The sequence below is a fragment of the Mustelus asterias genome, chromosome 5 (assembly GCF_964213995.1).
Source record: "Mustelus asterias chromosome 5, sMusAst1.hap1.1, whole genome shotgun sequence".
NCBI lineage: Eukaryota > Metazoa > Chordata > Chondrichthyes > Carcharhiniformes > Triakidae > Mustelus > Mustelus asterias.
Window position 1 is genome coordinate 83,452,264 of NC_135805.1, and position 15,716 is coordinate 83,467,979.

Consider the following 15,716-nt stretch of genomic DNA (forward strand, 5'->3'; position numbering starts at 1 on the left):
TGAAGGACAGAACAAAACAACCCACTATAATGGCACATATGCCCAAGTCCCTGCTCACCATCCACTTATTCAATATCCAAAAAAAACCACACAAGTTAACTCATTTCAATTGTTAAATTATCATGTAACAGACTGCCAGAAATTGGATCCTTATTTGGCACGAAGTCCAATTATTTAGATATTACAACTGAATCAACTTGGGTGTGAAATCTCTGCTCGAGCAGTAATAGGACAACAAACTTGTATTAAAGCAGCTACTTTCTGTGACTCGTGTCATGAACATAGTGCATCTTATAAGCAGGAAATGCTGGATAAACTCATCAGGTCTGGCAGCATCTATGGAGCAAGGAACAGAGCTAATGTTTTGGATCTAAGTGACCCTTCTGCAGAACCATGTACCATACAATGTAAGGAGAGGCTGGATAGACTGGGGACTTTTTTCCCTGGAACATAGGAGGCTTAGGGGTGATCTTATAGAGGTCTATAAAATAATGAGGGGCATAGATGAGATAGATAGTCAACCTCTTTTCCCAAAGGTAAGGGAGTCTAAAACTAGAGGTTTGAGGTGCGAGGGGATAGATACAAAAGGGTCTAGAAGGGCAATTTCTTCACACACAGGGTGGTGAGTGTCTGGAATGAGCGGCCAGAGGCAGTAGTAGAGGCGGGTATAATTTTGTCTTTTGAGAAGCATTTAGACAGTTACATGGGTAAGATGGGCGTAGAGGGATATGGGCCAAATGCAGGCAGTTGGGACTAGCTTAGTGGTAAAAACTGGGTCGCATGGACAAGTTAGGCCGAAAGGCCTGTTTCCATGCTATAATCCTCTATGATTCTACAAAACCAAGTTTGTTTGGCAAAAACAATGGTTTGAGTAGATGATTAACGTGTTGTTTGACATGGTGTAATAATGACAATGGTGGTAGCGAAATGGCGATAAATGTGTGCATATGACACAGCTGCAAAACTCACCAAAGATTTGGTTGGTGTTGTAAATGAACAGTAAAGCTTCAAGACAAAGACAGAAAATGCTGGAAAATCTCAGAGCTCTGACGAACGGTTATCCAGACTCAAAACATTAGCTCTGTTCTCTCTCCACAGCTGTTGACAGACTTGCTGAGACTTTCCAGAATGTTTCTGTTTTTGTTTCCAATTTCAGCAGCTGCAGTAATTTGCTTTTATCAAGTAAAACCCACAAACACTAACAAAGTTACGACATAACCCACCCGCAACACCCCCCTCCCCGCCCTCCACACCAGCGCATGTCATATATAGTAAGATAAATCAGAAAAAGAAAGCTTATGACAGTCACAAAAAACTTCATATTTTAGAAGGCTTAGTGGAATATAGAAGGTACAGGGGTGAATTAAAAAGTAAATTAGGAAAGCAAAGAGAGAGATATGAAAAAATATTGGCAAGTAAAATCAAAGAAAATCTGAAATATGTTTTACCAGTACATGAAGAGCAAGGGAATAACCAAGGAAAGGGTAGGGTGTATTGGACAAGTACATAGTAATTTGTGCACTGATGCAGAAGATGTGCAGTAAGAAGTCTCACAACACCAGGTTAAAGTCCAACAGGTTTATTTGGCAGCACTATCTTTCGGAGCCTCAAGCTCCTTCATCAGGTGAGTGAGGAGTTGTGTTCACAAACAGGGCATATACAGACACACACTCAATTTACAAGATAATGGTTGGAATGCGAGTCTTTACACGTAATCGGGTCTTAAAGGTACAGACAATGTGAGTGGAGAGAGGGTTAAGCACAGATTAAAGCGATGTATATTGTCTCCAGCCAGGACAGTTAGTGAGATTTTGCAAGCCCAGGCAAGTCGTGGGGGTTGCAGATAGTGTGACATGAACCCAAGATCCCGGTTGAGGCCGTCCTCATGTGTGCGGAACTTGGCTATTAGTCTCTGCTCAGCGATTCTGCGTTGTCGTGTCATGAAGGCTGCCTTGGAGAACGCTTACCCGAAGATCAGAGGCTGAATGCACGTGACTGCTGAAGTGTTCCCTGACTGGAAGGGAACACTCCTGTCTGGTGATTGTCGAGCGGTATTCATTCGTTGTCATAGCGATATGACGCAATTTGCAGATGACACAGAAATTGGCTGTGTAGCTGACAATGAAGAGGATAGTTGTTGTCTCCAGAATGATATCAGTGGCTTGGTTGAGTGGGTGGGAAAATGATGAATGGAATTCAATTCAGAGAGGTGCATTTGAGGAAGGCAAACAAAGTTCAAGAATACACAATAAATGGGAGGATATTGAGAGGGGCAGAGGAAGGGGGAGACCTTGGAGTGCATTTCCACAGATCCCTGAAGATGATGTGACAAATGGATAAGATCGTAAAGAAAGCATATGGAATACTTTCCTTTATTGGAGGAGATATTGAATACAGAAGTAGGGATGTAATGATGGAATTGTATAAAACGCTGGGCAGGCCACAGCAAGAATTGTGTTGCCATATTACAGGAAGGATATCATTGCTCTGCAGAAAGTACAAAGGAGATTTGCAAGAATGTTGCCAGGACATGAAAATTGCATCAATGATGAAAGGTTGGATAGGCTGGGGTTGCTTTCCTTGGAACTCAGGAGGCTGAGGGCTGACCTGATTGAGGTGCACAAAGTTATCAGGGGCCTAAATAGAGTAGACAAGGATGTCCTGTTTCCCTTTGCGGGGTGGTCAATTACCGGGGCACAGATTTAAGGTGATGGGTCGAATGATTAGAGAGGACATGAGGAAAAACGTCTTCACCCAGAGGGTGGTGGGTGTTTGAAATTCGCTGGGTGGTGGAGGCAAAGACCCTCAACTCATTTAAACGGTACCTGGATCTGCACCTGAAGTGCTGTAATTGCAAGGTTACAGACTGGGTGCTGGAAGGTTGGACTAGAACGAGCAGCTTGTTTTTTATGTTTTGGCCAACGCGGACACCAATGGGCTGAATGGCCTCTTTGTGTTGTAACATTTTTAAGTCCCCCACCCCTAAACTTCTCTCCAACAGAACGAGCTGCCTTGGATTTCCTGGAAAATAGTTGACATTTTAAAAATCCTCTCTTTTCCTATTAAAGTGATAGTCTTAGCTGGCGCGCGCTGCCCCCCTCATCATGACTAAACGGATTGATCATTTTAATTATGGGAATGGGACAATCCAGGTAGTTTGACCAGAGAGCTGATCCAGACACGATAAGTCAAATAGCTTTCCTCTGTGCTATATCATTCTATGAATTGTAAAATTGTAGATCCAAACTTATCACTTAGGAAAAACGCAACATCGGTGATCGTGGTACATTGATGTTTGCTGTCCCCTAGTGGAATTACATTGCTATACTTTCCCACAAGCCTCATGCTCAAAACTACCAGTTTTTTCCCCATAGCACAATGATCATGTGTGACCCTTGTCTGTTTAATGTCAGTCGCTCCTCTTGTATGTTGAGTTTAATATTTATGCAACAAACCATTTTGCTGTTGTTGGGCATTCAGAGAAGGAAGGCACAGCAAACCATTATACACTCAATAGAAACATTTCCCACCAACATTTCAAAAGAATTTCAAGTGTTTTCGAAATTGTGATTGAGTAAGGAAATTTGATAAAATCTTCACAAAATGCTGTTTCCTTGATTTACATAATTTCACTCCAACCTATGGACAGGCATAATTTACAGCCTTGCATCATGTAACACCGCTCTATAATTTCCAGTTTTGTTTCGACTTCTGTTCAATGGTTCCAAAGGTGTTCCGTTTAAGTGATTTTTTTAATTTATTCATTCATGGGATCTGGACATTGCTGGCTGGGCTGCATTTATTGCCTGAGAGCATTTAAGTGTCAACCATGTTGCTGTGAATCTGGAGTCACATGTAGGCCAGACCAGGTAAGTATGACAGGTTTCCTTCCCTGAAAAAGGACATTACTGAACCAGATGGGTTTTTATGATGATTAACAATGGTCATCATGGGCAGCAGAGTGGCAAGCACTGCTGCCTCAAAGCGCCAGGGACCCGGGATCAATTCCGGCCTCAGGTGACTGCCTTTGTGGAGTTTTCACATTCCTCCCGTGTCTGCGTGGTTTTCCTCTGGGTGTCTTCCACAGATGTGGAGATGCTGGCGTTGGACTGGGGTAAACACAGTAAGAAGTTTAACACCGCCAGGTTGAAGTCCAACAGGTTTATTTGGAAGCAAAGGCCACAAGCTTTCGGAGCCTTAAGCTCCTTCTTCAGGTGAGTTGGAATTCTGTTCACAAACAGGGCATTTAAAGACACAAACTCAATTTATAGAATAATGGTTGGAATGCGAATACTTACAGCTAATCAAGTCTTAAAGGTACAAACAATGTGTGTAGAAAGAGCATTAAGACAGGTTAAAGAGATGTGTATTGTCTCCAGACAGGACAGCCAGTGAGACTCTGCAGGTCCAGGCAAGCTGGGGGGATTACAGATAGTGTGACATGAACCTAATATCCCGGTTGAGGCCATCCTCATGTGTGCGGAACTTGGCTATCAGTTTCTGCTCAACGGCTCTGCGCCGTCGTGTGTCGTGAAGGCCGCCTTGGAGAACGCTTACCCGAATATCAGAGGCCGAATGCCCGTGACTGCTGAAGTGTTGGGGAGCACTTCAGCAGTCACGGGCATTCAGCCTCTGATATTCGCGTAAGTGTTCTCCAAGGCGGCCTTCATGACACACGACGGCGCAGAGTCGCTGAGCAGAAACTGATAGCCAAGTTCTGCACACATGAGGACGGCCTCAACCGGGATATTGGGTTCATGTCACACTACCTGTAATCCCCACAGCTTGCCTGGACCTGCAGAGTCTCACTGGCTGTCCTGTCTGGAGACAATACACATCTCTTTAACCTGTCTTAATGCTCTCTCCACACACACTGTTTGTACCTTTAAGACTTGACTAGCTGTAAATATTCGCATTCCAACCATTATTCTGTAAATTGAGTTTGTGTCTTTATATGCCCTGTTTGTGAACAGAATTCCCACTCACCTGAAGAAGGAGCTTAAGGCTCCGAAAGCTTGTGGCTTTTGCTACCAAATAAACCTGTTGGACTTTAACCTGATGTTAAACATCTTACTGTGTCTTCCACAGTCCAAAGATGTGCAGTTTAGGTGGCTTGGCCATGCTAAATTGCCCCTTAGTTTGGGGGATTAGTGGGGTAAAATCCGTGGGGTTACGGGGATAGGGCCTGGGTGGGATTGTTGGTGCAGCTCGATGGGCAAATGGCCTCCTTCTGTACTGTAGGGATTCTACGATCATGACAAATTTTTATTGAATTCAAATTTCACGATTTGCCTTGATGGGATTTGAACCCAGTCTCCTGAACATTACCCTGGTCTCTGGATTATGAGTCCAGTGACATTACCACTATGCCACTGCCTCCCTTGAACATAGAAAATGAATGATAGCAAGCTGTAGACTCTAGATGTATCATAGCTGGGCGGCTCTGTGACTTAATTTCTACCAATATGTAGTTTTCAGCACTGAGTCATGATGTGAAAACTCTGGTGAAACTTCCCACCCTCAGCTCAGAGCCAGAGGCCAAGTGTAACACCCCTATATTAGAGATTGCCTGACTCCGCGCAGAAAGTGCTACACTGAATTGAAATGTGCTAATAATCTGTTATGGGAGATCTATCACAGATCCCAAATTTTCCATCAGAATATGTAAATGGAAAATGTTACCCGTGTTAGTAGGTACTGCTTAAAACAGTCATTTCTGACTTATGACAACAGAACCACCTAACTGGAATTAATTAGCCAGTTGTGAATCAGACTAAGAATGGAGTATAGATTTTCTAGACCCTTGTTAGTTAGAACATCAAGGGCAACTGGCCTCCTTCTGTACTGTAGGGAATGCCCAAAGTTTTTGGATGTTCTTGGCAAACGAGATCAAGAAGAACATCGACCCCCAAGATTTTCACATGTACCAAGAGATTAGCTCAAGTTGGCTGGAGGGCTGGTTTGTGATGCAGATTGATGCATCGTGAGTTCAATTCCCGTACCGGCTGAGGTTATTCATGAAGGCCCCGCCTTCTCAACCTTGCCCCTTGCCTGTGATGTGGTGATGCTCAGGTTAAATCACCACCAGTCAGCCTATGGTCATTTGGGAGCATGGCGACTTTACTAGCCTGTGTTGGTTGTCTGGTTTAATTGATAAGACATTCATCCAACTTGGGTGCAAAATATGATGCAATTAATAGATTGTGGGTTGAAATCCTGCTGCGATCATTTAGGTTCCTCCTGTGGCCTAATAGTACAAGTCATGAAACTGGTAAACCACACACCGAGAGTGATATTCTGGAATTCCAGGTTCAAATCACACCACAATAGATGGTTAAATTTGAATTGGGAAATAAACCTGGGATCTAGCAATACTTGGGCAGTGCATTGATGGGACTTTAGTGTTGGTCTGTGATGTGCTCCATTCACCCTATAGAGGGGGAAAAACTTGTGTAGTGATTCTGTTGAACTGGGTTTATGGGGGCACTCAAATTGGCAAAAATAGCTGTTTATTGCTTGCTTAACCACAAGTGAAGCCTTCAGATTGTACACTGAGACTATGGCCAGAATTTTACCACCACGCCTGCGCCGGAATCGGGGAGGGCGTGGCTCACAGAACGGAATTGTCCGTTGGTCTCGGGCGGGATTTTACGAGCCTCACTTGAATGAGGTCGTAAAATACTGGCCGATAGCTTATGACCCAAAAAGTGATTTAGATTCAAGTTTTCAGACCGATAAAAGAAATGGTGAGGTGAATGAGGAAGATATTTGTGCTGAATCAGGAGATTAATAATTTGAGGATGTGTAAACCACAGTGTAAAATAATGCACCCATTGAGGAGCCCTCTCCAAAGGAAGCAAGGGCTGGAGGAAACATAGCACTGATACTCTGAAGCACACTGTCTTGGAACATTCTGCTTGCTGGGAGACTGATGATGCTAAAAGAAACGCAACTGAAACCAAAAGACTAAGAATTCAAATTTGGGTCAAATATCTCAAAAAAGATAAATAGGACAAATGCCCATTTTTTTCTCATGTTCTTTTCAGGATTTAACAGTAGTTGAGTATAAGCTAATTGAAAGACACTGTCAGTTGCAGAATTTTAAACAGCTGTGAGAGTGTTGCTTCCATAGATTTAGTTTTAAACAGGTTAAGGCAAATTATGATTATTTCTGCTTGCGTCATCTGTGACTCAGTGGTAACTCGCTTGTCTCTGGGTCATTAGGCTTGTGGGCTTTAGTCAAGCTTCAGATACCTGGGCACAACATCTAGGCTGGCATTCCAGAGCAGTACTGAGGAAATGCCGTACTGCCAGAGGCGTCATCGTTTAACTGATGCCCTGTCTGCTATTTCAGGTGGGCATATAAAGATCCCACAGCACTATTCAAAGAAGAGCAGTGGAGACCTAGTCAATATCCCAGCCCCAATGCTCATTACTGAAGCAGCTTATCTGGTCATGTTTGTAGGTTCTTGCTGTGTGAAAATTGGGAGTTGCATTTCCTACATTACAACAATGGTTACACTGCAAAAATGTACCCATTTGTTGTAAAGTGCTTTGGGGCAGTCTAGATACTGTAATAAAAGTTAATTCGATATTTTTGTTTGAATCAACATAAGCATTTTCAATGTTCAATAATGTGATTTATGTAAGTGGCTACAGGATGAAATCTAACATCTGAAAGATAATAAATAAAGGGTAATTCATTCTGATGGTTAGAAAATTGTGGACATCTCACATTTCTAACATGCAGTGGACAAGGCTCCCTAATGGCATTGTGGATTTGTAAATTGACCTGCATATATGCTCTCTGAATGGAAGTGAACTATGTTCTTTGTTTTAATTTCAGACTTGCGGAGTCTCGGAGAAGTATACAGTGTAAAAATGTCTCAGTAGATCTTCAGGACTCTCGGGTAGAAGAGGCCCTCCTATGATCCCAGACTTGAGCAAAGTGTGCCCATCACCTACAGACTCAGACAAGGAAGTTTTGTCACCACAGCACTTGGTTCAGGCAAAATTGCCTGTCACTCACTCTAACCACTGTAACTTTGGCTTGGTTTGGAACATGCCGAGAAGAGAGGACTGGTGGGAAACACGCTGCTTCTGTTTGGCTGATACCTGCTTGAAAATGGACATTTTTCAGATTATTCATTTTGATGCTTTAACAATAACCAGATATTTTTCAAAGAGTATTTGGATTTGAACCACCATTCTTTTCATGAAACAAATGTTTTTGGTCTTAGTCTGACAACCATTTCTGCAATTGAATGATTGACGCAAGAGTATCTTTAGATCTAAACCAGCTGGGAAAGGGACAGAGGGTGGGAGCAGTGATTTCAGATAGAAATGTAATGTGTTTTATCTCTGGTTTTGGCACATTGCACAGGAGCACACAGGTAGCTGCATTGTAGAGTATTCAAACACTCTTATTGTCACCACTCAGTGTTTCCAGAGCTGGTAGTGGATAAAATATGGCATTACTTGGCAAACATACTTGAGTACTGTTGTCAGCAGCACAGAATTTCAGATATACTGACTAACTTTACTCAAATACAAATTAGATTTCTTTTAGAAATAACATTATGGGATATAGCAGATGAATGACTTGAGACATGACATGTGGTAAGTATAGTGTGTTTGGGAGGAAGAAGGTGACCCTGAACTAATGGTTCCCAAAGCACTCCAACATTGGATTTTGTTTTCTGTCATTTCTGGACCCATTGTACACTAAGTAACAGAAATTGTTTGCTACGATTAGTCAACAACTCCATTTATCATTGTTTCAAGTGACCAGCAGAATGGTTGAAAGGAAATTAAATTGCCTTAGGAGTTGCTAGGAAAAGAATAAGACGATTCTCATACAAAAAATTATTACGGAAATCTTACCAAAAAAATGGCAACCCATCACACATTGGGCTGGATTTTGCAGGCCACCTGCAGCTGGAACACAGGTGGTGGATCAGTAAATTGGGATGCCATGTGCCAGATGTCAGGTGGGCTACCTGCCTTTGGCCCAATTAAAGCCTTTAAATGGACAATTAATGCCTCCTGCAATACCAGCAGTGACCACCAGTCATGTAATGCCACAAAACTGCTGGCCTCTGATTGGGCATCAGCTCTATATGGCATGAATCTTGCTGGAGACTGATAGAAGTTCCCGTCTCAGACTAATTAAAGAGCCGTTGCCCGACAAGCCGGCCAAATGGAGGTGAACGCACCCCTAAAATTTATGCGGGGGTGCAGGGAGCCCATCCGGAGCATATAATCCAACCCACCGGATAATGATTTGTGCAAAGAATTAACTCCACAGGGTTGCAGTGACACCACTGCAAGGGACATTGCTAGCTATGATAAAATGGTTACTGTTAGTATCATTGACCATTAATCTGCTACCTCCAACCATATTGAAAACTAGATGTTACAACTAATATGTACACAAATATGTTCAGGAATCCACTTGTTACATCTTGCCACCGAGTGAGATATATATCATGGTCTGCTGCAAAGGATTTTTTGCCTATAGCTGTACAGGTTAAATTGCTCATCTACAAGTTTCCAAGTGATTGTATTTGCAGATTACTGATCTACTGGAATGTTTGAAAATTTGTGAAAATAATTTATTTGAGGCGAAAGCATTTTTAATTCTGTAGACAAAATGAAGTGTTTCCTTGAATTGATTTCTCCACATTGAAAAATGTCGGCAGAAAGGAAATGAATATTCTCAATGCTCATGACTTCACATCAGATGGAGTAGAATCATACATTAGGTAAAGAATGGTCACAGACAATAGTGTTTTGTTTGGGTCTGTTGGGTTGTATCTTTGGGGGAAATGATGTATACGTTTTGCTCTACACGGGGTGTTCTCGCTAAAAGTGAATTATTTCAAATATTCTTGTACAAAAGAGGTCAGTTTTGGAGACCGTGGGTTGTATTTTAATGGGGAAATGGGTGACAGGAGTGGTCAGCTCACCCCCTCGAAAGTCAGGTTGCCGACTCCCTCCTGCCAGTCTGCCCTACAACTATAAACATGCTGTGGGCAGGTTGAATTGGGGAACAGTGGGAATTCCGCCCCTCATTTGGGAGAAGTCTCTCGCTTGGGAGCCGCCAGCCAATCTGATGTGAGTTTTGATACCAGGAGGGTCTGGAGGCCAGATTCTGTTGGCAGAAGGCATGGAAGGAAGGGGGCTTTGAAAAACAAGGTGCCCCCACCCAAATTGGTGCCCCTTCCCCCCCATTTGTTCATGTTATGCTGCTTCTAAAAATGTTCTGCCCACTCCTGCTCAACTGCCCACACCAAAAGTGCTATGGTGTGGGCAGCGTATTATTCTGGTCAGTAGGATTGTTAACAAGTTTCTCACTGACCCTAATTTTTTTTACATATGGTGGATGGGCTGCTGACTTCGGCACCCACCCACCTAGCATTCTATGGGTGTGAGCTGAGTACATAGAACATAGAACAGTACAGCACAGAACAGGCCCTTCGGCCCACGATGTTGTGCCGAGCTTTATCTGAAACCAAGATCAAGCTATCCCACTCCCTATCATCCTGGTGTGCTCCATGTGCCTATCCAATAACCGCTTAAATGTTTCTAAAGTGTCTGACTCCACTATCACTGCAGGAAGTCCATTCCACACCCCAACCACTCTCTGCGTAAAGAACCTACCTCTGATATCCGTCCTGTATCTCCCACCACGAACCCTATAGTTATGCCCCCTTGTAATAGCTCCATCCACCCGAGGAAATAGTCTTTGAACGTTCACTCTATCTATCCCCTTCATCATTTTATACACCTCTATTAAGTCTCCCCTCAGCCTCCTCCGCTCCAGAGAGAACAGCCCTAGAGTAGGAAGGTGGTGGGCTTGTGATGCAACATGTTTTATGTATCCCCCCCAGCCACTCCCCCACCTGAAAACATGACCAGCAGGGGTGCATACGATCGGGCCCCATGTGTTTTAAGTACCTAATGCAACCATATTTTTAAAATTCTGTTTCATATCAAATGTCAAAAAATAGCTCTCAAAGCATAATTTTTAACACATTTTTACTGTTTCCCTGTGATACAAGGTGGCATCTAATGCAGTTAGGAAAATAATTGACCATGTATTTTCAATGTCACAGTAACATTTGATTAACATATTCCTCCTCCTCCTCTGGTGGCAGTGGTTAGCACTGCTGCCTCACAGCACCAGGGATCCGGGTTCGTTTCTCGGCTTGGGTCACTGTCTGCGTGGAGTCAGCACGCTCTCCCCGTGTCTGCATGAGTTTCTTCCAGGTGCTCTGGTTTCCTCCCACAGTCAGAAAGACATGCTGGTTAGGTGCATTGGCTATGCTAAATTCTCCCTCAGTGTACCCGAACAGGTGCCCGAGTGTGGTGACTCGGAGATTTTCACAGTAACTTCATTGCAATGTTAATGTAAGCCTATTTGTGACACTAATAAATATACTTAAAGGGTGCCTAAAAGGGCATTGGCAACTGTGGACTTCAATTGGATTGGTCAACTGTGGACTTCAATTGGATTGGTCCGTGATCATGCTTGGCAAAGTACTGCAGTGGTTTGCTGTTGCCTCCTGCAGTATAACTGACCAGGAAATTTCCCTTACTGGCTGCCATCAGAGATATTGGAAGGATTTGCAGGCTGAGAATCAGCATATTTGACCATATTGTGAACCATTTGGTCACCGAATCCCTGAAGTGGGACTTGAACTTGGGGCTTCTGTGCTAGAAGTCAGGAGGGATGCTACCATTGCAACACAAGGCCTTCGAGTAATGTATTGGGGTGGCAAATAAATTATAAAACAAATAACAAAAGAGGATATGCCTGTGCACATTTTTAAAACTCACTATTGCAATCCTCATAGCTGTAGCCTCTTGAAAGTTACCTTCATTATGAATTTTGAAGGTGACGAGGACATTTTTTTTAAGAGTTGAAAACTTTCAGTGAATTTAGATCAATTATGAAGTCTCCTTTGTCTCCACACTGAGATTTAAACTTTTGAAGGAAATTATCTTAGTGAAAGGAGGACATGGTGATATAATGGACTTTCACTGGAACTAATATACATCACACAGCCATCCGAGGGAATAACACTAGATATTTATGGTCTTATCTTTTAATCACAATTATAAATTTTAAACATTTTAAAAAATGAAAGTGAAAATGCTGCACATTTTTAAGCAGCAGCAACTTTGTCCTAAGGTAGAAATGCTGCTTTACAAAAGGTGTTACTATACCAACCAATGCTGCTGTAATTAGCAACTCGAGAACTCATTTAAAAACAAGAAATTACACTGGACTAATGTGCTTTTTTAAAGCCTATTTTGTTGTACAATAATTTTGAAAAACCTGTATATTAATATAAAATCTATTTTGACCAGTCTTCATTGTATTTAAATAAATAAGGTTGTGCTGTGTACTGAGCATGGTTTGGTGATGCAATGTGACTTTTAGTATTTTATACTAGCACATTGAAAATGTTGGCAGCAATGACTTATTTGTTTTTTTAACTGTGGTTACAAAGAACTTTGAGTAATATTTAAATGGAAAGAAAACTAATTTATTCCATTGTCAAGCTTCTTATTGACATTTTGTAATATAATTTGTTACCAACTGGAACCACTGTACTCACCATAATGAAACTATCTCTGGACGTCTAGATTAATTAGCAAGCATCATTAATTTATTTGGTCTGTGACCTGTGCCATTTAAAGCTCCAAGTACTCATTGAAACACAAACAGCACTAAGTCTGTGTTAGTATTACCGTGATTGATTCAAAATATGAAGCTGTACTATGAGTTGTGAGATGGTCAGCGAGAAATGTTGAGGCTGAATGCTAATAGTAGTGGCAGACTTAAGTTCATCCTAGCGGGTATCTATGCAAACGAGTTGTTTAATTCCATAGTTTTGCTGTTTGAATGCAGTCTTCAGAAGAATTCTCTTGCAGACCGTCTAGTTTGGACCACTTTCCACTGCAGCCTTTTCAGTAATACAGAACAATGGTTCTATCAAATCCATTTTGAAAATGCTGCTTTAATATTACCGTTTTTGTAAATTTACACTTGCTCTGAAAACATTAGAAAATCTCCAACTACTCTGTATGTTGGTTAGCACACACGGGTAGAATTATCTCACAGTGAAGCCCAGTAACCCATAGAGTAACAGTGTGAATACAGTAGGTGTAATATAATGGCAGCATTCTGTAAACTTCACGAATTTATTGAGTTTCCAATAATTCACAATTTGATATTGTTATATTCTAATTGCCTACAGTTGTGCTGAATTTTGGATAAAATCTGTACTATAATAAAATCACTACCAGTGCTTTTTACAATTAATGTACATGAAATAATAAAAATCCTGAGACATATTCAGATGGGAAGGAATTTGTTTTGTTAACTGAATGAATGGCGAGCTGCAAAGTAGAGAACGAAAGTTTAACATGATTTCATTAGCACTGAATACACGCTTATTTTCAAAGTGCTTTCCAGGATGATAGAGAATTTGCAGAGCAGAAGGGAAAAATGAATGGGAACCAGGTGGGGGGCTGTTGTGGGGTAAATTGAGATAGTCAGTACTGTCTTTAGCTACAGACAACACAAAACTCATGAGGCAGATATTTTTGTATAAAGACATAACATTTATTTAATAAAAACACAACAAGCAGCTAATCCGAGATCACCAAAATGGTTAAGCAGCATGGGATAGAGGGGCAAAACTTCTCTGATGAATCTCATGTTTACAATCAAAAACAGATCAATTATAGTTTTTCTTATCAATTATTCCTGCCTTACATTAGTTTAAAATCAATTACGTGCAGTATACACACATCAATAATAATCTCTGACATTCACCTCAGCCAATTGCATTCTACCATCCAATATAATATTTCATTTGTCCATTTAATCTGGATGCTAACTCCCATTTTGGCTAAAGTCACTTCCTGGTTGTCTGGTTACCCTAGATGCTTGCTACAAGGGTCAAAGTGGACGTTCCCACTGGATCATTGCCAACCTGGATGAATACTTGGTCTTGTGTCCAGGCACGTCCCTATTCATAATGTTGCAAAATCTGTTCCCTCACCAGAAACTTTCTGATAAGAATTTTGCTAACTACGGGGTTCCCAGGCCTTTGGCTCTGAACTCTTCACCTTTACCGTCATCCTTTATGCTGGCCTGCTTTCAGCTGAAGTGAGCAATGATTTATACAATACTTAAAATATATTTAAAAACAATATATATGTTTTAAAATCATAATTACTTTTTAAATTCTCTTACTGCACCGCAGATGTGTAAACTGTGTAGGAGGGAACAAATGAGGAGACTTTGAGTCTGTCAGGCTTCAGTAAAATGGTTTTATTTCTACGTGCTTGAGGGAGAATCAGCCTGGACCCAGTGAAGTCCAGTCTGTATCTGGGCTGATTCTGAGGATACAAAGGCTGTGTATGCATTACTTAAACTGTTCTCTGGGGTCCAGAGTAATGTAATACAGGATATCATTGATACGAATAGCTTGAATTGATTATAGTTGATCACATTAGGCAGATCTATTGTCCTGGGTACTTCATGTTGATCAGTTGTGTCCGGCTATCCTTGTCTATCTGCTTTGTGACACAAAAGCAATGTGTGTGATAAATAGGTTTCGATAGTGTGATAACCATCCCATCTCCCCAGTTTCTAGGAACAATGGCTTCTCTAGACTCAGTGGAGCCTTGCTAATCAGTATCGATCCTGCATTGTTCGCCAAGGCCTTGAAATGATATCATCTGTAAAGTAACTGTGTTGGCAGTCTGAGATGTTAATTGGGTATGTCTGCCCGAAGTTATGGTGGACCCTGTTTTAACCCTTTCTTAGACATTCCTTTTCCTGCTGTTACATACACACCCTGGATTTGCCCCAATACTGGATTCTGCCCTACTACAATTGTTTGTCTCATTAGCTTATGAACTTATTCCAAGAATCATTTAACTTTTTACTGGTAGTCTTGCCAGTGTCTAAATTTATTCTGTTATGTACCTTGTTAACTAATTAGAAACTTCCCACTTCAGGGACAAATGCAAATTAAAGAGGGAAGAAAGCTGTGACGTTTGAGCGAGAGAATTGCAGAGAGTGGGAAAAAGATGGTTGAAGGTGCAGCCATCAGAAATCAAGCAGGCCAGAATCAGAGGCTCAGAAGGTACGTAGAGGTTTTTACATAAAAAATAGGGGCGATTGCAGACATTCTGAGGGATAATCTCATAGAGACACTTGGGGGGCGGGGAGGGGGGGGGGGGAGATGTCAGTTCACTCAGCAATTAGTGATGCTGAGCAAGGACTAGGGTGAGTTTTTGTGTGGATGAGGACATTGGCTAGAACATTCTTGATGATTTATTGTTATGGATGTTGGAGGAAGGGAGTAAGTTGCACATTGGATTAGACCAGCCATCAAGTGAAGATAGATTAGTATCTGAACAATAAAATAAGTGAATTAGGAAGGGATTGTGAATGTGATCAAAGGTTGTCTTCATCATGGATCACAGGAAGTAGTAAACTGGCTTTTTGGGTCAAGTGGTGCACCAATATTCTGCATCTCTGGGCTTCGCTTGAGAAATAGTTGGAAATGGTAGTGACGGACATTATTCGGTGTGTCCATCAGAATTGTTTGTGTAGCCAAGGCAGGAGAAAGCATTAGAGGCAAAGAGATGTAAATCAATGCAACTAAAAGAAAGCAATCTGAAGATAG

General features: G+C 41.7%; 1 protein-coding gene across 2 annotated transcripts in view; it reads left to right on the plus strand.

The window, feature by feature from the left end:
- The window catches only part of LOC144493650 (low density lipoprotein receptor adapter protein 1-B), a 114,567-nt gene extending 101,208 nt beyond the window's left edge, over window positions 1-13,359 (plus strand). For both annotated transcript variants that reach the window (XM_078212931.1, XM_078212932.1), the window contains one exon: window positions 7,847-13,359. In XM_078212931.1, coding sequence (XP_078069057.1) covers window positions 7,847-7,931 — 85 coding nt within the window. In that variant the 3' untranslated portion in view covers window positions 7,932-13,359. The remainder of the gene's footprint in view (window positions 1-7,846) is intronic.
- The last annotated feature ends 2,357 nt before the right edge of the window (window positions 13,360-15,716 follow it).